The 27,698-nt window shown below is 38.1% G+C and overlaps 1 protein-coding gene across 1 annotated transcript in view; it reads right to left on the bottom strand.

Moving 5' to 3' along the window:
• Nucleotides 1-24,506, bottom strand: part of Kpc2 (Kip1 ubiquitination-promoting complex subunit 2) — a 68,265-nt gene extending 43,759 nt beyond the window's left edge. Inside the window, exons 1-2 of the mRNA XM_081743967.1 lie at nt 24,105-24,506; nt 819-979 (exon numbers count right to left, since the gene is read on the bottom strand). Of these exons, the coding sequence (XP_081600093.1) occupies nt 819-979; nt 24,105-24,459 (516 nt within the window). The 5' untranslated portion in view covers nt 24,460-24,506. The remainder of the gene's footprint in view (nt 1-818; nt 980-24,104) is intronic.
• Nucleotides 24,507-27,698: the final 3,192 nt, after the last annotated feature.

Below are 27,698 nucleotides of genomic sequence, written 5' to 3'. Positions count from 1 at the left end.
GTTAAGTGCTATTTCCTTTAAAAGTGTTATTTTCTGTACTTTTTCTAGTGATTTCATGTATTGGTCTGCAACCCTGCATATTTATTTAGAAGCAAGAGTATATGTTCTTCGTGTACCTCAGTCTCTCCTGTAAACATTCATTTTTGTTTAGAGTTCGTCTGATACGTACGTCCTAAGCAACTGTAGGTTTCGTAAATGCTTGCAAATGCGAAAATTGGCACTCTACCGACAAAGATGGCCGCCATTCAGGAACACTCGTACATACGACATGACCTTCCCATACACAAGGTTCGTCACACTCAATTTTTTTTAATTTTCGGAGATGGTCGAGCAACCATTTTCACCATCTTTGGACCACTTCAGATGGACTGATCCTCTTACATAGATCCCGCACAAGTAGTGTTATTACTTTACTCTGTATTAAATCAGCATTTTCTCATGATTGAAATTGTAAAGTTCTACCTACATGAGTTCCGAATAGGATGATGATTCCATTTAACTAGCGATTAAATTCTAATGTGACTGGTGGAAGGTTTCGGTCAAATGTTATCTTGACGCAAGAGAATAGCTTAAATCATACGCTCTATCCCAGTAGCGGACAATAATGAATTAAAATTCATCAAAGACTCAGACGTCGTAAGTGTATGATGTTGTTCACATACACTTACGTGAACAAAAATATTACTACAAAACACGTGTTTTTACATATAAATATTTGAGATAGATTGTGTTTCGTTTTAAGTGAACGATCTGTTTGGGGGCTGTGGCTCAGCCCCCAAATTTATCTAAAAGTGATACCATTTACAATCAAAACTTACATCAGGAGAACTTTCAGAAGGAAGCACAGCGCATGAAGAATTTACCCTATCCAAATTCTCTGTTGCTGCCTTGATTTCAGCTTCATTTGGTCCTCGCATGCTCTCTTCTGTCTGCACCTCTTTCACTGGCTGAGGGCGCTTCGGAACTAAAAGTAGCTCATCTGAAACATGAAAGAAGGCTTTAAAACTCCTATAGATTTAAAAGTGTAACTAAGAAATCAGAGAATGTTTTTTTTTTAAAAACAAACAGAATATGTACCATAAAATTCACTAAATTATTTACATATTTTACAATGGGGTTCCTCATTTGTTATTAACAGTTCATTACCTACAGAGAAACGAAATTCCTTCTTTTCAAACGCACATACATTTACGTTATATGTATTTACACAGCTCTCTTTAACACACCTTAACTTCCACCAATTTCCGGAGTTTCTACAGTCGCTTCTAAGATATTTTCTCGTATCGTGTTTATTACTGTATTATTATTATTATTATTATTATTTTCAAGAAGTATGTGCAACACGAGCTTCGGTTCTTATAGGTTTGATTTACTGCAGATTGGCGTCCTTTATCAGTACCAAGGCTGTAAGAGATGGGAGCTAACTAAACCACTACTTTGAAAGCACTCTTACCAGAACCACGTGCCAATAGCACGTGCTAAAGGGAAACGGGGCTTTAACAATTCTCCAAACGTGCTCTTACACGAGATTTCAAAATTGAAATCTACCTAAAACACTTCCTTTCACCCAAATATGATAGATTCACATTATTTTCTTAACATCACAAAAATCTTGCGATTGCGACTTGGTACGTTGAACGATGTGGCCTCTTGGTTTCTGGGCATAACAACAGAGGTTAGTGGACATCGCATGATTACTTACTCCTTATGTACCGGTCATAAAAAGTGTAAATTCAGTGAAATCACGAATTCAACCTATTTCCAAGTCGTTCTCCCTGTCGTAAAAAATAATACTTACGATGTAACCAGATATAACCAAATTATATTTCTTCGCTATAACGAAATTTAGAATGCTTAACATGTGTTGAATCTGTAAATTGTGAAATTCATATTAGCTTGTCGTATAGTAATAGAAAGATCTCCTTTCATTGGGGATAATTTTAAGTTCATACACTGCAATATTTCACATATGTATGAGTTAGCAAGGTCATTAAGAACTATCGTTTAAAGGCTTATATGTTACAGTAGACTCTCGTGTATTCACCCTAGTTATATATATATATATATATATATAGGATGTTTCCGTGATGCTGTGCAAAACTCAGAGGGATGAAAGATGATGTCAAAAGAAGCAATTTAAGGTTAGGAACAAGTGTCCAGAAACGTGTCGTTTTGGAGATAGTGGCCGCCAACAAATTGTCGTAACGGTACAAAAATGGCTATACCTAGAGAAGGAAATGTGGAATGGATTGAAAGCAGAGGCGGCGCAAGGGTAGCCCCCAAAGAAATATAGGATATTTCAAACATCTGCAACAAACATGAGACGAGAAATTGGTAACTGTGTTCATTACAGATGTTTCGGATAGTCATGATGCTACTAACTTAAATATGAGCTGAACACAGCAGTATGCTGTGAAAGAAAGAGGTACATACGTGATGGTGACTGTACACGTAGGAAAGATGGAGAGGGCGGGTGGGCAATCACAAAAGAAGGAATCCGAGGTGAGGAAATACTACTAGCACATGCGACAGTACAATGATTACACGGTAGGAGTGTGAAAGAAAGCCGTACCAGGACGGCCCGCGCAGACGAACAGGGATGCTGGTTCGGTGCAGGACGTCATGTGTGCAGGGAACGTAAAATGAGACGACAAAGATCGCTGCAAAATCCCTTGGGTATCGTACAGAAAGAAGGCGAATACGTTTGGCACACAGTACAGAACAAAGCCCTTAGTCACTGCTCGTAAGACAAAGCAAATAAACTCTACCGTGTAAGCATCGTAAATGTACGGTACATAAAACAGAAAGACTGTACTTACTACGTGCAGTTTCACAGTAGATGTTCAAAATGACATCCCCTGGCGTCGATGCATGCATAACAGCGAAAGCTATGTCGTACACGCGCAAATATCTCTGGAGCAGAGATGACCACTTTGACCTAACCTCACGCTCATAAACTCATTTCGACCTCACGCTCACTCAACCTCAACCTCACGCTCACGCTTTCAACCTCACTAGTCTGACCTCACACTCACTTGGTGAAGTTGAGGTCGAGTGAGCGTAAGTTCCAAACTCGTGAGCGCCGATTTCGTGAGTTTGGAGGGGGGGAGAAGCTCCTCCCGCTAGCCTGTTGGCTAGCATGCACACCTTTGGTGCACAGGGTCGTGGGTAGGACTTGAGATAGTTCGATGTATCGATCGATAGTTTGAAATGTCGGGATTTTTCGATAGTTTTCAGTATTTGGATAGTTTTCGATGTTTTCATGTTTTCAGCATCAAGGTTACAACTTTTTCAACATAACGAAAACTATTCATATAACACGACCTAGACTTTCAATACTTCAATGTTCTCTGTTTCACAGGATTACTACCTAATACAACCAAATACGACAAACACACGTCGATTTATCAGGATCACCCAAGTGGGATTTACAATATTGTAATATTAGTTCGTACGCCTATGCGACTTTTGCTTCACACGCGAATTATTAATGCAAGTGAATTATTGAATTCCGTCTCCTGGGATCGATAGCTAAAATAATTATTTCGAGAAGTTCGTTAATGAAGATGATTTACCCATGGGTAGAGGTAGAAATTAGCCATTTTCGGTTTAACATTGATTACTATAGAGCAAAAACAGTAACATATTGCGAAACACGGTTTCTTGCAATTGATCCAGCGTCCCAAGAAGACCTTTCATCTCCATCTTTAACAATGTACTAAAATCGGAAGTGATATAAATTTACTACAACTTTCAGTCTCAGTATTGATCTACATAGATCAAAAACTATAAAAAAAAAAGATAGTTAAAAAAAAAAAAGAATCGATTTAGTTTTCTAAGAAAAGTTCTCAAAAATCAACCACGTCCAGTTCTAACGTTGATCACTATAAAGTAAAAACTGTAATAGAGATAAGCGTTTTTTTTTTTTTTTTGTTTTGTTTTGCAATTAATTAAACATCCCAAGAATACCTTTAGTTACCATCCTTATCTTTCCACCGAAATCGGAAATGAAACAAGTACATTACAACTTGCGGATTCAATACATATTGCAAAAAAGGTAAGATCCAGCGAGAAGTAGGTTTTGGAATCTGATTAGGCATTTAAGAATAGTTGTCAGTTTAACGTCCCACGGTTACGCCGGTTAGGCCAAAGGAGACGGTGATGATAAAATAATGGATGAAATAGTGGGATGAAACGGGGATAATACGAATTTCTTGTATTATTAAACTAGCTGTATTGTAAAACTCAAATTAATCATTCTCTGTAAATTTACTTTAAAAAATGAATTTGTAACAATCCAAATCTTTCTTTACAGGATACAAAGTGAAAATGCATTAAAATTTGGACAAAAACGAAGATATTTCTAGAATAAGTTTTTTCTATATGATTATTTTTTGTTAAAATTTTGTTCATCGACGGGGGGAGGGGAGCGCCAAACGCTTTTAGGCCTAGGGGCGGCAAAACATTAAAGGCGGCTCTGGTCGAACACTAAAAATAAATCAATCATCGGTGTTTGTCCGGCTAATATTACATAAATGGTATAAGCTATCTCCGTTTTGGATAAAATATAGATGAAATATAGCTTTAGGAACACACTTGAGCTCGTTGCATCCTCCTAAGTTGTTCCGCTCCCTGAACAATGATTCAAGGATTATACGAAAATGAGTTAAGTGGTCGAGGAATGGCACATTTACTCTAGTAATAAAAAAAAAAAAAAAAATTATTTATGGCTGTTCTGCGTAGTTATATTTATACAAAAACAATTACTTGCTAACTATATGAATTTTATTTCCAAGTAAATAGTCGGTGTATATGAAATTCTATATACTTATCAAGATGTAATAATGTCTCTCAAATACTCGCCCAGAAAATATGTAAATTCTATTTTCTATTTGGAGCAGGCAGGGGTGCCCACAGGCTGGTTTTAGGGCGTTGGATGCACCCGTTAGACTTTTTTTTTGGGGGGGGGCATATTTTCTTTCAAAATGACAGAATTGCACTTTTAATTATGCTATAATTTTCCTTTTAAGAACGGCGACTGTGAAGGTGAATGAATGTATTCTCTGTGGCTTGAAAGGATAAAATTATGACGGAAGGTGGAAGAAAATACTGTATAGACTGATCCTGTTTAGAAAGAATGGACACGGGCTACTAAGTGATGTAGCCTGCAGTGTATTCGACATGCAAACCAGTGTGGAAACTCATTGGGGAGGGGGAATCTCGCTAAGAATTTAAGCACTCTGTTTTGGGGGCGAATAGTATATTCGGGGGGAAATTGCGCCCAAGTAGTTGGAGAGATGGGCTGCCCTCGGCGAGGTTGGGGCAGGGCTGCATAGCCCAAAATTCAAGATTCCTCTCCCTCTAGAAAATTCGTAAATAAAACACTGACTTAGCCTACAAAATCCCTATTAAACAATGGCAAGCGAAATCACAAGAGGACAAAGGAAAATATTCAAACCAGTTTTTTCGGTAATGTATCTTTAAAAATGTAGGTAAATACAAAACAATTAAATTTAATCGGTTATTTTATGATACTAAATGATGAATATTCTTGACCGGATTTCGAGGCCAAATATTCCAGTGTGCCTGACAAAACATCAAGACATTCCATGATTATTTTCTACTTGCTTCTAAGAAATACCTGATCACAAAGACACTAAAACTTCTATCCCAAGTTGGCCAATGAAAAAAAAAAAAAAAAAAAAAAAAAAAGGTAGCGGACCAAAGATACTCCCTGCTTACCTATGGTCGTTTCACAGCAGGTGTTATCTTCAGATAGAGAAAAAGAAGCTTTTGTGTAGAGAACAAAAAATCTACAGTGTTTTCGAATTACAATATACTTCTCCCTGCTATTGGAAGAACCAGGTGTCTACTTTGATCCAACCCCACTCAACCTCTCGCTCACAAACTCATTTCGACCTCACACTCACTTGACCTCACGCTCACATTATCAGTCTGACTTAACCTAACTCAACTTCACGCTCACAAACTCATTTTGATCTCACGCTCACAACATTGGCGGATTAAACCAAACGTCTTGGGGGGGCTCTTTGTTGTGGAGTGGGATATGTTTCCCGAAATTCTCCCCCCCCCCCCAAAAAAAAGGTAAAACGGATTCAGGAAAAGAGGGTAAAAGATATAATTGCTACGGAATTTTCACCACAATGCCCCCTCCCCCAAAAGAAAACGATATTCTGTCTACAGGCCTGGTCGTGGCTATGCTTTAGTAAATATTTCGCTAGAAAAAATATCAGGTTAAACATTTTTTAGAACGCTCATAATGTTTCTGTATTTTAGTAATATGAATTAAACAAAAGGACAAAAGAACTTAGAAGTTACACTCAAAACACGCTCTTCGGTGAATACCACCCAAGGCGTATCTGACGATATAATATTGTCGCGATCTACGACAATGTCCCTATGACATTTATAAGTGCTAGTTCCTTCAGACACTTTTCGCCAGAACGAGATCGCAACCACGTTTTCAGTCGGTGCAATGTGGATTAAGATCGTTTTGCACTGGCCATGCTCGAATGCAGGGTTACAAGTTGAGTTGATGTTAAGTTAAACGTTCCTTTCAGCAGCGAGGCTATATGAGACCTACTGATTAACGTGGAATCCGTACCACAGGGTTACATGTATGCGCAGCAGTTTTCGAATAGTCACGTGAAGATCTTCGTCGCTGGTGGTCAAGGCCTCCAATACAGTCCGTGATAGAGTTCCACCTTCTTCTTTAATTCTCTTCCATTTAGAAGTGCAGATTGCAAATTCAGAACTAAAGAGGGAAAACAGCATTTTTTCTTGAGTTCCGATAGTTTTGTAAAATCTTTCTGCTAGAATGCGGAAGTTGTTGCTCAGAGTTTAGTCAGTTGCGCGTGTTGGCAATAAAATGTTGATTCCGTATACATTGAAAACTTCCTGCGCAAGACGAGTTTTGAGGTCCTCTACAACCTACTCTATAAACGGAATGTAGACAGTTCTTCAGTAGTAAGATGTCGTGTCATCTGCCCTGAAGTTCGTATGATGTGTTTGTCTTTGAGTGAGATGAGGAGTTTGAATCTGCACGTCGACACTGGCAACCATTCTGGATATTGCTTCGAAAGTTGCCTTGAATTCTTTGCTGTTTGAACGCTTCTTGTTTAATGCTGCGATAGTGTCCTGAATGACATCTGACGTTGCATTCATGTCTAAATTTGTCTCCTGCAAAAGTCGATTGAGGGGAGAGTTATCGTGAGAACACCCTGAAGACACGTAATAGTTACGATAAACTCGCTGTCGTGCATGGTAGAAGAAAGTGCCCATGCTTTGGCTGCTGTATCTAACTCGGACCACTTGGAACACACTGTAGAGCCTCACTCATTTATTGAAACTTCACGTGAAACTGTAATACCGCGTCGTTCCGTTCAACCCATCTCATTTCACACAATGTCTCCAACTGGCCATTAACCGTAAACTTAAGGACAGTATTACGTTTTGAGATGTGGTGAAAAACGCAATGATCTCTTTCGTTGTTCCCAGACAGTTCCTCACGCACTGTACTGACGACGATCTTGAAGATGGACATGTTGAGGCTGTGAGTACAATATGAACAGTGCAGCGCGTTTGAAGCCTCCTTCTGGATCTCCTGCACTGCCCGGCGACTTTGAGAGGTCGTAAAGGCGCAACCATCTGTACCAATACCAACGCAGTTTATCGGGTCTAGTGAGAAATGTCGAAACAAAGATAGAACAATTTCTCCAATTTTTCCTCCTGTCAGTGAGAGTTCGGGCGGTTCTGCGTGTTCGGATTCCGAGCTCGAACCAATGTCCTCACCTTTCAACTCTGCTGGTGGAGGATCAATGAAACCGAAGCAGTCTTCTCTTATTTCACCCATGTGTTCGTACCTTAGAATCAAAGACAGCTGAGATTTGTGCGAAACGACCGTAGTCTCATCAAACATAATAGAATAAAACTTATCCTCTCGCACTCGATTGACAATTTTACAGACGTGATTTCTCATCCACAACCCTCAATGGGGGTATTTTGTGTGGTTTTATTGGCAAAAATGGTCCTTTTCGATGCTTTCTTCCAGTGATTCTTTAAGAGATCGTCACTACAAGCCATTCTAAATTTGAGCAATTCTCGAAAATTGCCCTCGTTGAACTTAGTTTCTGCACCGTCACCATCTGAGGTCCAATTATCCGCACAAGCATCGTCCCTGTGGCCTTGAAAAGCAATGCCTTTTCTTCCAAGGAATATCACATTCCGCAACATTAATTTCAGTTTGTCGCGATTTTGGATGACTTGTCTTCTTGACGAGTTGATTTGATTCTCGACTGGTTCCCAGTAAGTTTTTCAGAAACACTTTTCCGACCTCAAGACCGTTAATCTGATATTGTGCCTTGTTGTGAGTTTCTAAAATACCGTAGAAAGTAGCGAATTTCTTCAAAGGTTTAGTCCCAAGAGTTTGGAGGGGCACGTTTCTTCGACAGCCCCCCGAAAAACCCGTTGCAAAAAGTGAGCAATATTTACAAAAAAGATCCCTCTCCTTATGGGAAAGAACCAGCCATGGATAGTTTTCCAGATGTTCTAGCCTCAAGTAACACCGTCCTTCTTCCTGAGATTTATCTGATATTATGACTCGAGTTATTGTTAGCGTAAACGCGTCATGCCGGATAGAGACTATTTTTAAATAGAATTTAAAGAATTAACCATTTTTTAAATAACGCAAGAACGATCCCAAACTTTCGTTCTTGTGGCGGTAAGCTACAAGCGGCAGTGTGAGTAATTTTAATACTTAAAAGGGCTCTTGGGGGGGGGGGGCGATTGCCCCCCTCGCCCCTCCTTTAATCCGTCCCTGGCTCACAAACTCATATCGACCTCACACTCACCGGTATGACCTCACGCTCACATCAGCAGCCTGTCCTCACGCTCACTTCGTGAGGTTGAGGTCGAGTGAGCGTGAGTTCCGAACTCGTGAGCGCCGACCTCATGAGTTTGGACACCTTTTTTCTCTGGAGTGGTTCGGATGATGTCACTGGCAGCGAGGATGCGGGCCAGGAGTTTCGTTGACAAGACTTTTCATGTAGCCCCACAAGAAATCAGGTGGGGTGAGGTCCAGAGAACGAGCGGACCATGCAACAAGACCCTCTTGCCCGATCCACCTATCTGGGAATGTTTCATCGAGATAAAGCACGAGCAACAGCAGCAAAGTGGGCTGGCGGTCCGTCATGCTGAAACCACATCTGCTGTCGAACAACAAGCGGGACAGTTTCTAATAGTTCTGGAAGCGTATGCTGCAAAAACACCGCGTACACTGGTGCAGTTAAACGTGGAGGAAGAAGATAGGAGCTTAGTAAGTAGTCACCAACGATGCCTGCCCACATGTTCTCTGCACTCTTTGTGGATGATAGGGATGCAATTCCTGTCCATGTAGTACCTTCCACAGAGTACTGTGTGCCACACCCATGCCATGGGCAATGGCCCGAGTGCTAGTTGACGGTTGCTCCCCCACACGCGCAAATACCTCTTCAAAGGCAGGCGTCCTGGTAGTTCTGTGTCCGCTACAGTCGTAAAATTGTGGTCGCAACTGTCCCGTTTCCCGCAAACGCTGGAAAACGAACGAGAACATGGAAACCGTGGGATGTCTCCTTTGCAGAATTTCTCTCCGCTTCAAGGCTGTTTCCATTCGCTATTCCATACGTGAAAACCATATCTGCGAGCTCATCAAACTTAAACTCCATTGCACTGAAAAGGTAATTCACACAAACTACAATCGGACGAACACAACTTCAGTCGATCAACACTAACCAACTCAAAACACGCTTTATCAACCGCATTTGACGAAACACCTCACAGGCAACTTACAGCTGATGGGGTACACACGAGAATCTTTCGAACTGCAGTAGAGAGGGCGTGTCGATTTGCACGCCGTCTAGAGGTCCTTTACTTACTCTCTCTGTGTTTGTCTTGTTTCAAATAGAATATGTGTTCAAAGTTATTACGTGTAAGAAAATAACTGCATCACTTGCTTTTGTCGATACACGCGATAAACGTCATCTGTAACTTTTGTGCTATACTAACATAATTTTAACCAGAGCAGCATGCAGCTAACAAGAATCACTTGTGTTCGTCTGCGCGGAGAATTGGAGTGGGTCACGTAAGACAAGTTTGTGCGTAGCACGCTGAGTTGTGAGTCATTTCGATGATCCGCGAGAACCTAAGTCCTTCTATGATCCACGAATCACAACGGACTAACACTAACCAGACAAATGACGCAACCCATAATGACCCATGACCCACTACAACTGACCCACTCGTACAATATTAAATTTGTGGGTCAGACTGGATCAGTCAATTAATATGGCATAGTGCGTCAGAGTGGATCGTGGGTCACGGTATTTGGTGGGTCACATTTTTGTTGACCCACCCATTTCTGCGCTGTACATTTACTGCCGTCCTGCTACGGCATTCCTTCACTCCTACCGTTTAATTATTGTACTGTCGCATGTGAAGTAATATTTCTCACCTCGGATTCCTTCCTTTATGATTGCCCACCCTCCCTCTCCATATTTCCCTCGTGCACAGTCACCATCACGTATGTACCTCTTTCTTTCACAGCATAATCTTGTGTTCAGCTCATAATTAAGCTAGTGGCATCATGACTATCCGAAACATCTGCAATGAACACTGTTACCAATTTCTCGTCACATGTTTGTTAAAAAGGTTGTTCGAAATATCCTATATTTCTTTGGGAGCTACCTTTGCGCCGTTCTGCTTTCAATTCATTCCAACATTAATGAAATCTGCAGTAAAAATAATGCACACTGCCTTTGACCGGACCTTAATCCGACATTTCCTTCTCGAGGTACGGCCATTTTTGTATCTTTGCGATAAATTCTCCGCTGCCACTATCTCCAAAACGACGCATTTCACTGGCCGACGTCAGTTTAGTTACAGAAAGGAAAACCTCTGATTCTGACTAATTTCAGGATGCTGATAGCCGTTTTACTACATTAGCTCGTATTTTGGCGTTATGCATTGTTGCCAATTTTGCCATTTTGTAGGGACGGCTTCAGTTGCCATCGAAGTAACCGATCTGACAATGCTATTTGAGGAAGAAATAAATTAGATTTCACTCAGTTGGCGACAGATAGGACCCCCCTTGTTGTTGGCATATAACAATGAATACCGGGAGGACGGGGAGGATTGAAATGTTTGATACTTCTGTTCCTCCCCCTCTTTCGTCTGAAACCGGTTTAAAAAATAGGGTCTATGTGGCAACAATGAGCAGCACGATGACGCGGGCGAAAAAAGCGCTGACTGCGCCGTTATTGCGTGGCTCAGTCTTGCTCTTATGCATTGCAGTAAGCAATCTCTCAAGTGTATAAGAATTTTGTCGGGAGAATTGACTCGGAATTTTTACGTCAGTAGCTTCAGTTTTATTTTACCGTATTTTTAGAACTCTTTGCCTGTGTTTTCAGTATCTTTTACTGATTTTATGAAATAAGTGGTTGTGCTGTTGCTCTAAGTTTCGCTTTCTTGTGCAAAATGCGAAGTTCTTCCCGCAGAGGATGTAAAAACTCACCGGACAAATTTTGTTATATCTGTGGCGTATTTATAGTTAAGTCGCAGATTAGGTAAAATTTGACCCCTTTAAAAAAATAAAAGCTATATTCCAAAACTAAATTTTCGTTATGTCATAGTACAGATGGTGATCAGAAAAATGGAAACACCTGAACGAAATTGCAACTTACCAGATTAATATGGTGTCGGGCCATCTTTCGCCTTCAGAACAGTCTTGATGCGACGTGGAATGGAGGCATAGAGGTCGTGAATGGTAGCAAGTGGAATTTTACACCATTCCTCGTGCAGGGCATCGGCCAGTTCTATGAGAGAGGATGGAGGTGGAAATCGTCGCCGGAGTCGTGTTTCCAAGACGGACCACAGATGTTCAATTATGTTGAGATCTGGGGATTGGGCGGGCCAGGGGAGGTGTTGAACTTCATCCCGATGTTCCTCAAACCACGCTACAACAACAGCAGCTGTGTGAATGGGTGCATTATCATCCTGGAAGATGGCGTCATTGTCCGGGAACAACATCCGGACCATAGGATGCAAGTGGTCTCCTAAAATTGCGACATAATCGTTGGCAGTGATTCGTCCGCTAAGTGTGACCACAGGACCCAATGAAAAACATGATATGGCGGCCCACAGCATCACCGAGACGCCGCCATGTTTCACAGTTGGGCGGAGACACTGCAGATCATAAGCTTCTTTGGGCGTTCTCCTCAAATAAACACGGCCCGTGGTTGGGAATAGGGTGAAGGATGACTCATCCGACCATATCTCACGTTTCCAGTTCTCAACGGTCCAAGTTGCATGGTCGCGGCACCATTTGCGGCGTGCGAAATGTTATGGTTCCTGATGAGAGATTTGGCCCGTGCAACACAACCCCGTAAGTTCGTGTCATGTAATTCGCGGCGGACTGTGATTGTCGAAACAGGGTGGGGGAGGTGCTGATTGAGTTCCTCCGTCACTTGCTCCGCAGTGGCACGACGGTTCTGCGTGACAATGCGCTTTAATACCCGGCGTGACTTGTCACTCATGATTATCTTCCGCCCACTGTTCCGCTTCCCCGATGTGGTTTTCCCGTGTGTTGTGTAGGCCGTCATCACCTTCGACACTGTCCCACGCGAACACCTAACACAGTAGCCAATGCCGTCACACTCACTCCACATAACCGCGCACCAACAATTTGCCCTCTTTGAAAATCTAAGAGGTCTCCCATTTTACACTACCTCCGTCTGCTGCAGCCACTGGACACTGCTGTTGCACTGCGCCTGACGTAGTATGGAGACCGACCTAACACACCACCACCAGCGGTCCGGCGCTGCGGGCGCCACGACACCACTGCCAACCCATACATCTGACGTGTTGCCAACTACAGGTGTTTCCATTTTTCTGACCATCTGTATGTCCTATGATATCAGTCATTGAAAGTCTCAGTTGCATTAAATGCTCAGTTTAGTTCTAGTACATTTTTGTATAATGCAGAAAGGAAAAAAAATACGTGTCTAATTATTTTGTTTCTAGAGTGAGATATCCTAATTTCATGAAAATCTAGGACCATGACGTGCAGTTTTTTTTTGTTTTTTTTTTTTTTTTTTTTTTTTTAAGGATGAATCTGTATTGGGCTAAAATAAAATTTGCTGTAAGCATCCTATGACATCCCAAAATAAAATTCTGTGAACTTAGCTTTATATCATCTTCAACGTAAAGGAATAGACATTTTGGATATGCATAACTTTATAGCTATTCATACCATTGTATTAATGCTTATTACTATGCATTTGCAACAGAGATAATTGAAAAGAAAACAACAGTGAAATCTAATATAGACATTGAATAATTTAGTTTTGTTTTACGTTACATTTATCATGACTATCATTCTATGATGGAATTACGGAACAAATCCCCTCAAGTATTCTACAATGTCAACAGTTTCAAAATTCTGTACAATACTGCGAATTCCTTCATATCTGAATATATTTTCTTCTTTTCTTGCGTGGTTCTTCTCTTAGACGCATTGCCTTGTAGACTAAGTCCCGCATTTTTGTGTCCTCCGAAATGTATCAACAAGGCCAAATCGATGCATGGTCCATTTGAAGCTCCGACTGCAGTCCACGATGAGCTGCTTCAGAGTGTTGTTAGTTCTTGACTATGGTCACTGAGAACACTGTCACACAGATTCCACATCCTTTGGAAATAATGCTCTTCTTGTTGTACCATGCGTTGTAATAATTTATTGTAGAAAAAAGTGCAGAAATGAAAATATGTACAGTATTGTACACATTCTTAGATGCATTTTATAATGTCTGACTCAAAAAGTCAAGTACACAGTGCAGTATGAATATATAGTCACATCTTTGAAATAACTAAGCATCAACGAAAAAGTGCGTTTTTTTACACGAATTACATTTCTTTATTACATACGTCATATTTTATCAGAAAGAAATATTCTTTTAAAACAAAGCCGCATAGTACGGAGACCGGATACTCGCGACCCGGATAGTCGAGAGTGTGTCGCAGTTCCTTCCCATTTCTTTTCAAATGGTAGAAACAAGTTATGCATGATGTACAGAAACTTTGCTGATGTTATTTTTAGTTTTTGCAAAATTATTTGTGGAAGCTTTTCGAAACTTCCAGTGCCTATTTTCGTATTTTAGTGCCTAAACATCCGGACTCTAGTTATGAAATACACTATAACATATGTAGGTAGGTAAACCTATTTGGATAAAAGGTCTTGCGCCCAAACGGCCGCGGCCAAACGTCTGCGCCCAAATGTCGTGGACCCTTTTAAAATTGATTCAGTATATATATATATATATATATATATATATATATATATATATATATGTATATAGGGTGTTCTAAAAATGGCGCCAACGGACCACAGAGCACTATTCTGCAGGTCAAAATAAAGCAATATATATATAAATAATTGTTTTAAGAAACAGAATGACTGAGATCAAAAGACTTGCTACATTCAAATAATAAATTCTGCTTCATTGCTTAGATGTTTTTTATAATGTCTCACCGCAGTCTCAGTGAGATCTCAAAATATAGGCCTATACATAAAATTTTAATATTCCTTCTAAAACAAGGCATAATTACATAATATAGATATTGAAAATGGATACATTAATTATCATTATTACGATTAATGAATTAGATCGTAAGAGAAAAAAATAGTACGTAGAACACAGTGGGATTTGAACCAGGTAAAAATGATATCTTAAATTTACAAAATAAGAAATAAAGAAACATGACTTAGCATACTCGGCCAAAAAGCCAACTATAAAATAAGATGCTGTTACCCTATATTCTATACAATCCATAGGACTATCTTCAGCTTTTTTTTATTCATTACTGTCTTTGGTAAACAAAAACATTATTTTATTCTCAGACAGCAATGATAAAGTAATATTTTCGAAATATAATTTAAATATACTTTATGTGATAACAGAATATTTGACATTCCAAAATTTGAAGTGGTTCAATGGTTGTTGGTGCAGTTGAAACATTTTAAAATTTATAAAAATAAATGAATGTTAATTGTTATTTAGATAACTTAAAGTTAACTTGTGTCTAAAATCTAATTCCCATAAATTACGAGCTCATGTATTAAGGAAACAGAAAACATTTATTGTGGCGCACTTTTTGTGGAAGAATAATGTGTGATTTGTATCCTTAAGTGTAGTAACACCAAATTTTCAAATTGTATTTATTTATTTACAGTTTCAAGAATAACAGGAAAGTATCATTTTTGCTTTATCATTACTTAAGTAGCATGGCGTGCAGTTTTATGAACTGTCGTCTACTTTATGATATTTAATTTCATTTTCCTTTCTTAAGGCGGTTGCTACCTCTTCGCTGAGTCGAGTTTTCCCCTATCTAATAACATTGGAACATTTTTCGTGTTTTTCTCACCAAGCAATGAACAAATCCTTACAAAAATTTGCATGGAGTCAGGTTAATAATAAAGGATTCATTATACGAGCTTATAATGTTACTATAAGCCTCCAATAAAATCATTTATTTCCCCCTTTATTTCATGTGAAGATTTGCAACAACGCATTGATGACACTGCGTTCTCTCTTCTACCAGGCTGCGGCGAGTATCTAGGATTACTTTGAAGTTTGAACATTGTCCACAGCTGTGAGGGGACCCTTTTCTAGAATTTATGGCATTTCAGTGAGGAGGCGTTGGAGTAAATTCTCTTTGCTGAAAGCAGAAAAAATAAAAACAGCGAGAACAAATCCATTCTTCTTTTACATTAGCTTTTCTCCCGTCAAGTATAGACAGGTGTAAGCAATTAGTAGTGAACTGTCTCTATTGAATAAAGATACTTTTAACGTATACGAAAGCGAATGTCACTTTATTATTATTATAACTTTTTCTCGAAACATAAATAGACATAACTTTCTTGACTCCAAGTAACAATATGCTAATAACCTTGTAACTTGCCCATTGTATCTATATATGAGGTATTTATTATAAACTTCTAAACTGGTAAATGAAAAACTACTTTTATAGTAACGTATCTTGCTAAGAGAACTATTTGTATTTTATTTATTATATTTCAATTTAAAATAAAGTGTATGGTTTGTAACAACGAATAGTGCTGAAAATAATATAAAATAAAACCTATTACCAGTCAACTTTAGATTTAGATCAAACATAATAATGAACAACAATACCAATATATATTGTATACATTTATTATATTTATATAAAAGGTGGTACAAAGAGAATTTAGGAAATCAATTGATCTGACAAGATTTGTTTAAATCTATTTTATAGAATCCTTTAGATTGGTTTAACTATATTCTTGTTAACTATAGATTTTTTTAAAAAATCTCTATTTAATCTATATTTGTATTCTTACTTTACTCATTCGTGAAGTATACCCAGAACTTACGTCAATTTTTTCAAGTTGATTCTTAAATAAGTTTCGAGAGACGTAAGCAAAATTTCGTTAGCATCTTATTTGAACTACTTTTTAAAATGGAATGTGTATGTTTAGAGAACTTGTGGTTTGATCTTACAATGTACATAGCATAACACAACAAAAAGTAGTTTTTATATATTGTAATGCTGTAATCTCACTTTAATTTGACGTAGTATTTTTTCTTTCTCTTCTTGCGTGTAAATAACATATGAAACCAAATTATTTCTTATAAAAATTATACATGAAATGAAAATTAAGTTTAAAAAGAAAACTATGACATACTCATTGTATAAAAAAAATATGGAATGTTAGTGTTTTGTTTGATTTATTTGTACTGATTGTAGTCAATACTTCGAGTGTAACTTTGGCTACCTATCGACAAAACTAAAAAGTGGTAGAACAGTATAATTTAAGCAAGTTACTCACTTGATTTGAGACATAATTTTGGATGGGAAGGATAGAAATTTTACTAATAACATTTATTATTATTATTATTATGATTAGCGTGGCCCTCTGAATATTGTTTACCTTTTTATCAACGTAGAAGCTCGCCTAGGGATTTTGGAGCATGCTCATAAATATATAAATTGTGAACAGTGCTTTGCTGATATTTAGCATTTTGATCATACTGCTTGTTTATTTATTTTTCTAATAACTTCATTTACACATAATGTTGTGGTTTGATGTAACAAAGTAGTTGATCACATATTTTTATACTCATACGGTAATGTTTTAGTTTAATATGTATCACATTGACAAATTGGTGTACTTCAACAACAACAAAAAAAAAGCCCTATATTTTAAAATGAAGCATGAAAAAATAATGCATAAAATTAAAATTATTCTGTTAATACGTATTGTACTATTTGTATATATCTTGTAGCTATAGATGAAATTTCGCATTATTTTTCGCATTACCATCAACAACAAAAAAAGCCCTATATTTTAAAATGAAGCATGAAAAAATAATGCATAAAATTAAAATTATTCTGTTAATATGTATTGTACTATTTGTATATATGTTGTAGCTATAGATGAAATTTCGCATTACCATCTGGAAAATGAATATTTCATATTTAGAATGCGTAAGTTACAAGGTTATTATTAGCAGGTAACACTAATAAGTCCATATCCCTTGCTGTCAAGAAATAACTCCCTATTCATATTTCGAAAAGTAATAATAAAAAAATGACTTTTGTATCTACATTAACAGTACATATTTCATTATGTATAGATGTTTTCTTGTATAGTAAAAGAATCCCTGATACTACACTTCACTTTCTCCTAAAAATGTGCTCTGTTAGAAGGGTAATGTGTGGTCAGTTCTTCAGTTTCCCAGTTGCCTCAAGATACTGAAACAATACCGAAAAATCAATCATCATTACGAACAGAATTCGACCGCATTCACGCTAAGAACACATTTATGTAATAATAATAATAATAATAATAATAATAATAATAATAATAATAATAATAATAATAATAATAATAATAATATTAAAAGAGTTTATTTCCAAATTTCCATCGTATGTGGTAAAAATGAAACGATTATTATTTAGCATAAACATTCCATACTACTATTCGCAGTTTCAAATATATAATTATTCCAAAATGCTCCACTGGTTTACCTGTTTCCGTGAGGTCACAAAAGCCAAATAGCGCTGGTGTTTTCAATGTGAAAACCCTACTGGTGTCGGCAGCGCGGCCAGTCTCTGATCAGAGAAACAAACCGGAAAGGTGGAACCGATGTGGTGACCACACATTTTAATTAAGTTACTAATGTCAAAGCTGCACTGATGTTCCCTGCTCGTTATAATCTCTTGTGCCACAGATTTCCTATTATTATTATTTCACACAGGAAATTTGAAAATGAAATGAAATCTGTACGTTTTATGTCCCACAGTTAGGCCGGCTAGGCTAAAGGAGACGGTGATGATAAGCAATGAATGAAATGGTGGAACGAATAAAGTGGGAAGAAACGGGAGAACCCCGAGAAAACCTACAAACACGGTGTTTATCCGCCACAAAGTTCACTTGGCGCAAGCTGAGATCAAACCAAGGACCACATGCACCAGAGGTGAACGCTCTACCACTGAGCCACCGCGGCCCCAACACAGGAAATTTATCTGGTATCACAATCGTCTGCTAATTTATATTTGTATAACCAATCACCAGGTGTAAGACTGAAATACATGAGATGCAAGAGGCACCTTGCTACGTTTCAAAGTAACCCCAGAAACTCCGAATGAGACTGGACGAATATACTAAAAGCAATAGGTTCAGCAAAGAAAATAAAAAGCGCCCAATCCTCAGTGCCATAAATCTGTCTTCGAAAAAGACGAGCGGACTAGAAAATTTCATTCCACAGATGTGATACGGTCAGAGTTTAAAAACCTGTTTTAAATGGCTAGCCCGAATTTCCCTCACGCTGCTAACACAAACAGGGAGAAACAGAAATTGCACTGTTGGAAATCTTAACATGAAAAAAAGGGGGAATGAATAACTTAATTGGAGGCTTTTAGTAAAATTATAAGCTCGTATAATGAATCCTATATTATCGACCTGACTCCATGCAAATTTTTGTAACGATTTGTTCATTGCTTGCTGAGAAAAGCACGAAAAAACTTCGAATGTTATTAGATAGGGGAAAACTCGATTCAGCGAAGAGCAACCGCCTTAATATCTTAATCCGTGAAGGTTTAGTTTTGGGTACCATTCGAAATAGTTGTAGAAAAAACATAATTCTTTCACTGATTTCCTTCTTATTGTTCCCTAAAAAACTTGCGGTGGGCGACATGAAAATATCTCACTTAGCATAGATAAAATTCAAGGGGGCCACCAGAAGTAACTGCTGAAAAATTATAATTCTTTTACAATTTACGTATGAATACGGGTTCCGAATGTATGGCATAAAAACTACAGTGCAAAATACACAAGCCAGCCTGTGCTAGGTGAGCACTAAAAAGTGCGAATGCTATCTAACCAAATCAGGGCAGAACAAAGCTGGTGTGCCCGGGCTCAGGCTCGTCAGCGATGGTAGATATACTAATAAGTGAGGATAGTGAAAAGAAGTGGGTCTTCTACTTCTTCATTTTAATTCAATGATACTAGTTTCATATTGCACTTGTCATGGTTTCATACTAGTAACGCTCCACTTGTAAACATAAAATACAACTTCTGTACACTATGCAGAAATACACTGCCGGTTGAAAATAGCATCTAACACAGTCACCTTTCATATGTACTCACTTATTTTATCCTTCGTAAAGCACTTGTATTGATTATACACTAATAACCCTACTTATAAACGTAAAATACAGCTGTATTACTTTGTATTTAATCCTGTCGCCTCCAGAAAGTTGTTCCCTATAAACATGTCTTTTCGTGTAAAGTATTCAATTTTGCCTGTAAATCTTCCAAAATGTGGTGCGCCAAAACCACACCAGCACACCTTAATTCATTCTAGAGTGTTATTACCTTGGAGCATGTCCAAATAATTGTACAGATAGGGTTGCCATTCGTCCCGGAAAATCCGGGACCGTCACGGAATCGAGATATGCGTCCCGGCATCCCGAAAATATTTCTTGGGACATTTAAATGTCCCGGATTTCAGCGAAGAAGAAAGGAAGGGAATTTATAGTTTGCTTTTTTTTCACAAGATTAAGTATATAATAATTCTCTTCAACTTTGAGCATGGCAATTCAAAAGTTGAAAAAAAAAAAAAAAAAAGAAAGAAAGAAAGAAAGAAACGAATACATAAAACATGGATTTAATTAAGTTCACGCTTTAACTACATTGACATTGAACGAGGGACCGCGGTGGTTCAGTGGTAGAGCGTTCACCTCTGGTGCTTGGGGTTCTGGGTTCGATCCAGCCCCCGCCAAGTGAACTTTGTGGTGGACAAACACCGTGTGCGTGGGTTTCCTCGAGGTTCTCCCGTTTCCTTCCACTTTCTTCATTCTACCATTTCATTCATTAGTCATCATCACCGTCTCCTTTACCCTAATCGGCATAACTGTGGGACATAAAACAAAGATTACATTTCATTTCACTTTGACACTGAACGAAGCATTCGTTTCATTGACCCAGGGACGAAGGTTTTACTGCTTACAAGGGACACCACCCAAATGTCCGGCTCCGATTTTTGTTTCTGATAGAGCGCATGTATGCATTATTTGTAATGACAGAAATTTCTGCCATAGCGTTTTTTCTTTTTTTTTTTTTTTTTTAAATATTGTGATGTGGTTATTAAAGATTACTGCGGAAAGTGCCTTACTACCCTTTATAAATGATGTGTTAATGAATGAACAACCATGTAGATACGTAAAAGGCCTGGGGGCAAGTCGTATGGTAGGTATGACCTTGACCGCAGCCATCTTGAAATCCGCCATTTTGAGTTAGGGTCAAGTTTTTAAAATGAAAATAGGATAATATGATACATAATTTCGGGCTAGAATTCAATCAGGAAAACAATAGTGAAGTTAGTTTTAAGATACGCAAATTTGGGGGAAAATTACAGGCATATTACTGGTAATATTTCGTACTTACCATGTGCGTAAGGCCCTTACCTCCGCTTCTAACCCGCGTATTAATCATAATAACTAGATAAAAGCTTCGGTAATACAATTAGGCCTAGAGGGAAGTGGTACGGTAAGGGTAACCTGGACGGCAGCCATCTTGAAATTCGCCATTTTGAATTAAAGTGAAATTTTGAAAAATGAAAAACATATCATGTGACACCATTTTAATAGCAAATTTTTACAAAAAGCCAATGGTATGCTTATTTTAGTTCTATAGTTAAATGTTTCTTCATTTCACCATTGCATTCATTCTTATTATAACCGTCTTCTTTACCCTACACGAACTTGTCGCGGGACGTAAAACTGAATGATCTCATTCGTTAATTTCAGGGCTACATGTGGGATATACTGTAATACTAAAACATTCAAGTTATTACTTGAAAACAATCATAGAACAAGATCTTCCATTATAAGTAGGATATTCTTGTATTATTTAGTCTGCCTAAGCTCTTAAGCATCTTCCAACATGTTACAAGCCACTTACAAGCTTATTTTCGATTTGACGTAACTGAATATAATACTTACATTTAAAATGAACTGAACGTAGATGCAATGTGTTAACTAAGATCTGGAGTATCATTTAGTTTTTCCCCCAAACTATTAGGTACTGATTACGGTTCGTTACTTGTAACTGTGATGTAGTCATGATATAAATACACTATGGGCGTACGGCTTAAAAAACTGTCCATAAAACACGAAAAACTTGTGCTATCGGCCAATAAAAAGCACGAAAAAAAATGAAATGAAATCTTTAAGGTCCCACTGTTATGCCGGTTAGGCTAAAGGAGACGGTGATAATGAGTGAAATGGTGGAATGAAGAAAGTGGGAGAACCCGAGAAAATCCACGGTGTTTGTCCACCACAAAATCCACACGGCGCGAGCTGGGATCCAACCAGGGACCCCAAGCACCGGAGGTGAACGCTCTAAATAAAAAGCACAAATGCTATCTAACCGAGTCAAGAAAGAGCGCAGTAGAAGGGCTCAAGCACTAGTGAGAAGGTGCGCCCGAAGGAAGCAGGCACGTCAGCGACGGTGGATATATGCATACCAATGATGTTTGGAGTGAATCACTATAATTCACAGTATCAGATCCGAAGCCATCGATGGATTTGGGGGAAACACTAAATTTCATTCAAGACCTGTAATGATAAAGCTATTTGACACGTGAGTTATCTAGTAATATAAGGAAGACAGTTTCTCTCACTATCATCCTTTACGCGGATACACACCATCGCTCACGCGCCTGTTTCATTCGGAAGCACCCCGTCCGGGCTAACTAGTAATTTGCCCCGACTCGGCTAGATAGCGTTCACGCTTCTTAGTTGCATCTAACAGAGGCTGGTCAGAGATTTTTACTGTCTTTTGGGTTAAGTGCCGTATCCCCGGACCAATTTTAGGAAATTTACCGGGTCAATAAAAGAATTCATTTAAGTTTGTGAGGAAGAATGAGTAGAAGGCAGGAAGGGGAATAATAAAAGTTAAGAAAGTGGTTGTATTTGCTGTTAGTTTTTGATGTTGTTAGCGGACTGTATGTGGAGGCGGATGGACTATTTCGCGGAGAGGTACACTTGTTTTACTATACGGACCCATAAATTGTAAAATGTTCAGAAAAAATTTGGCAAGTCTTTCATTTGCCCATTTCATGTCAAGAACAAAACCCACCGAACCCCTGCCGGGCTTCTAACCCGTTCCTACTACTACTATTACTACTCATACTCCTGCTCCTACTACTACTAATACTTATACTATGGATCCGTATTAAAGTAATTATGCAAGTCAAATGTAACTAACTTAATATAATGCAACAAAATATAACCGAATGCAATACATTTTGGTGCTTATCTTCAGCTTTCAAAGTGGCCCGGCGATACGGCACAAATGCTGTCGTATTTACAACATACGTTCGCACGAAGCATGTTACACAATGGTTAAGCCCTCCTGAAGTGAATCTGCACCCATGAATGCAACTCCCGTATGAAATAATTTACAAGACAATAGTTCATTTCCTGAAGGAACAAGTTATAATTCAAGTATGCATACCTAAATTCCATTCTATTCTTCCCTGATGAAATTAGTTTAAGACCAAATACAACAACGTCTGCACTCCAATAATGGTCATAGTGCAGATGATCTTCAATGAAAATTTTCTCGAGAAATATTGGTTGAAAATCATAAATACCACCAGGGCCGGATTTAGCATTTTGGCGCCCCTAGGCCCAATAATTTTTTCCGCCCCCTAGTCTGGTTAAAGTTACTTTCCTAAAAACCTTTATTAAAAATTATATCAGGCCTATACGTTAATTTCTTAAACATCACTCCACGATGCAATTTTATCATTGCAAGTTTTTTGAGGAATTTATTTGGTTCTGGGCTTAACAAAATACCGTTAATGTATTAACAAAAGATTGGTGAACTTTACCAACAATTATTTGTTCCAATGAACTTCAAAATCAGAATGCTTTATTAGCCTGATTTTTTTTAATCAATTCAAAAAATATGTTAAGTTATGGTTAATTATTTTTATTTCTAGATATTTTTTAAATTTTTTTCTCGGCCGTGCGCCCCCTGGGAGCTTGCGCCCATAGGCCCGGGCCTATTGGGAAATCCGGCCCTGAATACCACTGTTAGGAGATTGAAAGACATTTCCATTTCTTGATCTTGTTAGTTCGAATGTGTTTGATCTATACCGGTACTGAACAATCGTCCCACAATATACTGAAATCAAGATTCGGTGGTTCAATTCAATTCCGCATCTCAAATGAATTTACGTCTTCTAATGTAATGTTTTTTGGCTCCCTAGGACTAAACGAAAAGTATTGCAAGAAGTTGCGAGTAGAACATCGCACTGTTCACTTCAAAGCTTGCAAGTCTATGGAGATAAATTTTATATATATATTTTAAAACTCTATCTGCATGCAGCATTGTAAATAAAAGACGCATATTAGTGCCAGTACAAATTTTTAAAAAGCCTACACGAAATAAACATTACTATTATTCATATTTAATCTCTTGCATTTCTGAAGCTACATACCATTTTCTTTAAGTCCCTCACTCAGAACCGAGTTATCGTTATCTAATGTTCTCCTCTCCGATACCAACACAAGCTTGTAATCTGCAACTGCTTTCATAGCATCTTGTGGGTTATAGAAGTGGCATAATGCCATTGATTTTACTTTCTCTACGGTGAAACCAGGTGCAGCATCCAAACTATAGCTCGCTCCCTCTCTGTTGATGATACTTAATTTCACAATATCTGAACTGAAAATATTGGCGTCAGACACAAACATTTCGTTCCTGTTTCCGCTCAGTATATTTCCTCGTCTATTCAAAAGATTCGCCAATTTCTGACGATTTCCCGACAGTTTATCCCTCGCCCAATTCAGCATGAACGTTACTACTATGAACCATTACTCGCCATCTGGCGAAATTGAGGTTGATAATACTTAAATTCGTTGTTCATTTGTTTCCCTGGAACAAATGTTCGATGTAAATTTACGATAGCCTCGCTTTGTTTATTTCAGATAAGTTTCTGACGTCATCAAAGGTATCTCTAATTTAAAATAAAATAGTTGTGAATGTCTTAAAACCAGGGATGCATATAAGCAACAAAATTTTTCTAGCCCACACCCCACAATAGAAATCATTTACTTACCTTTGCAATAAATAATAGTAATATTAAAAGCTCGCCCGTACCGATGAACAACTCGGCCCGAGCGAGTGGTTATTTGCATCCCTGTCTTAAGAGGAAGAAGGAGTGAGGCACAGCGGCCGGAATATTGGTGTTCAATTTAACATGGGATCTCAATCATTTTTTAGGGAAATCATGGTTTCACTTCGTTGTTTTGCAAAAATGTCTCAATAGCTCACTCAATATGATGCATCTCATTTTAAAGGTGCAATTTGAACTCTGTGCGTGATATTTTCGTCTTATAAATACGGATAATTATAATCCAAATTCCAATAAGAAAATGATCAAAATTAGGGGGGAAAATCTTCTGTTTTTTTACAGTAAGGAAAAGAGCTAAAAACTTCGGACTTTTTTGGGAATGGAGTACTATCTTTGTATTTGTGCGCTACTGTACTATTTTTTCGCTGTTTCCAAATACATCCATTACACAATCGATGAGAAATTATATCCTTCATCATTGAATCTACAGAAATCAGATTTTTTCGTGTTCACGTACTTGGCCGTCTAACTGCTAGATGGCACTATAGTCATTCCTCATCCCACTTTCCTTCTCAGCGGGAGTCAGTTCTTTTGAAGACCTACTTTGAACTTCTTAACAGGGGCGGGAGGAAGTAACTCATTGTGAAGAACGGGAACTTCAAACACGAGGAATGGGAAAATTTATGACCTCTTTAGTTGATGGTTTCTGTTTCAGCAGTAGAGTGTATTTCTAGATGGTTTCTATGAGAAGTAATTTAGGAAGTCAACTTTTCGACAAAGATTTGTGAAGGAGAAGCCGAACCAGTCTTCGTTTATGTATTCCAAGAAAGAAATGAAAACTTCCTGCAGGACTGAGAATATACATGCAAGAGAAAAGATAAGATACATTATTATAATCTTTAGGGTAGATTAATCCCCGAAATATTCCTTGTTTACCTGCCAAAAAGATCAAGAATAATATAGAGCTCTTTCATCAGCTTCCATCGTACAATAAGACACACACACATATTATATACATCAAGGCCGGCCTTAGGTGGTGCGGGGCCCGATTGGGAACATTTTGTGGGGCACCGGGTTTATAACTAATTTGCACCAAGGTATGTAGAGCCTATATATATATATGGTCTAACTCAAATGTCAATACAGACAGTGAATGAATTTTTAAAATACATGTTTCACCCTTGCGCTTCGCAATTTTTAAAGAAGGTTCTGTACCAGTATTTCATAGTTTTCATCTCTTACAAGTGAACTTATCGATGTCGAAATTTAGTTTCTTGGCCAACTTGGCAGAGAAATGTAGAATATCAAGAAACGAGCGTAAGCAAAATTTAAAGTGCTTCTGTCCATAAAGATGGCCGCAGTGGCGAAAAACCTGACTGACCAGAACAAGCCATAACAATGCGTTTTAAATTTGAAATTTTCGTTATATTTGTAAAACGGGTAAACGGATGAAAACCAAAACCACATTAACCGACACCGGGGGAAGTAGACATCTATTTGAGGGTATGCTTATCATGGCTGCTATCTTGTGTCTCACTTAACTTCTATTTTCTTTTTAATAGGAAGGCGGTCGCATGTAATATATCAAATTGGGGTAAACTTGAGAAATACAGTGGTGCAGTCTATGTTTCCATAAGTTTATATTTGTAAGACATACTGAAATACACATTGATATAAATTAGTTGGTTCAAAGATTCCTTAACAGCTGTATCTTTTTGAAAACAATTGAAGTCAGGGAAACCTAATGTACGCTAGTGAGAACATCGTAGGTAACTACTTATGAAAGGTATAATCAGCTTGAAATCGTCATCGACCGTAGACAAAATGAAATGGTGATGAAAGGATTACAAACTTCAAGGAACTGATTGCAGATGAATGACATATTTTCCATTAGATTCTTCTAGTTAGAACACAAACCTTCATAAGCAGCCACCTATTCAGTATGAACTAGTATACATTTGTTTTTCCTGACTTCATTTTTCAAAAGAAAAAAATCTACGGGATTTTTTGCAGGAGAGGGCAAAGTTTGTCTTATGGTTTTGAATTTTTAATATAAATACAATATAATAAGAGAAAGGATATGCAAAGAGCTCGCACTGAGGCTGATTTATTTGATACCATCTCGGTAGTATCACATGACGTAATCAGTAAAAACGCCAGGAACTTTTACTTAGTGGGATGTTCAAAATAAAAAGGGTGTCCACCCAGAATAATGATATACATTTTTACACTAACTCAAAGAAAACAATATTTTTACGCCCAGGGATGCGTGTAAGGAAATTTAGGGGAGTGTTAAGGTGTGTAAGATACTCCCTAGACATAAGATCTATTTTTACAACAGAAGTTATAAACATAAAAAAAACTAAAGAAACTACTGCAGCATTAAATTCAGAAAATATTTGCTTATGCCCGGAAGCAATATAAACTATTCATTTACTTGTTAGGGAGATGCAATACCTTCCCTTGTAGAGTCCATGGATATACCTGTATTGTAATATGCTGTTGTGTGTACTTGATAACCGAGAGTAGCAGAACAGATTCACCTGACTGGGGGCCTCGCGAACATAATGGCGTGTATTAGGAGCAAAATTTAGTCATAGGGACCACAACACACTTGTTTGCTTTGAGCCTAATATACTGTTAAAACGGTACTGGAGAGTAGATTAGAGACTGGACAGTAGAGTAGACGACTCTAGCGCGGGGCCCGATTGGGAGCAATCGGTCTAAGGCCGGCCTTGATATATATATATATATATATATATATATATATATATATATACAGTGGCGGATCCAGGATATGATCAAGGGAGGAGCTAAACCATAGTTTGCCTGTTTATCCAGAGTAAACAGAATTGAAGCCCATTTTATCCAGTGTAAACCTGAGCGTCAAGGGGGGGGGGGGGGCTATAGCCTCTATAGCCACTCTTGGATTCGCACCTGTATATGTATACTATTTAC

This window comes from Thermobia domestica, chromosome 2, assembly GCF_964235325.1.
Source record: "Thermobia domestica chromosome 2, izTheDome1.hap1.1, whole genome shotgun sequence".
Classification (NCBI taxonomy): Eukaryota; Metazoa; Arthropoda; class Insecta; order Zygentoma; family Lepismatidae; genus Thermobia; species Thermobia domestica.
Note: the sequence above shows the minus strand (reverse complement) of the source record. Positions and strands in the feature narration are given on the sequence as shown.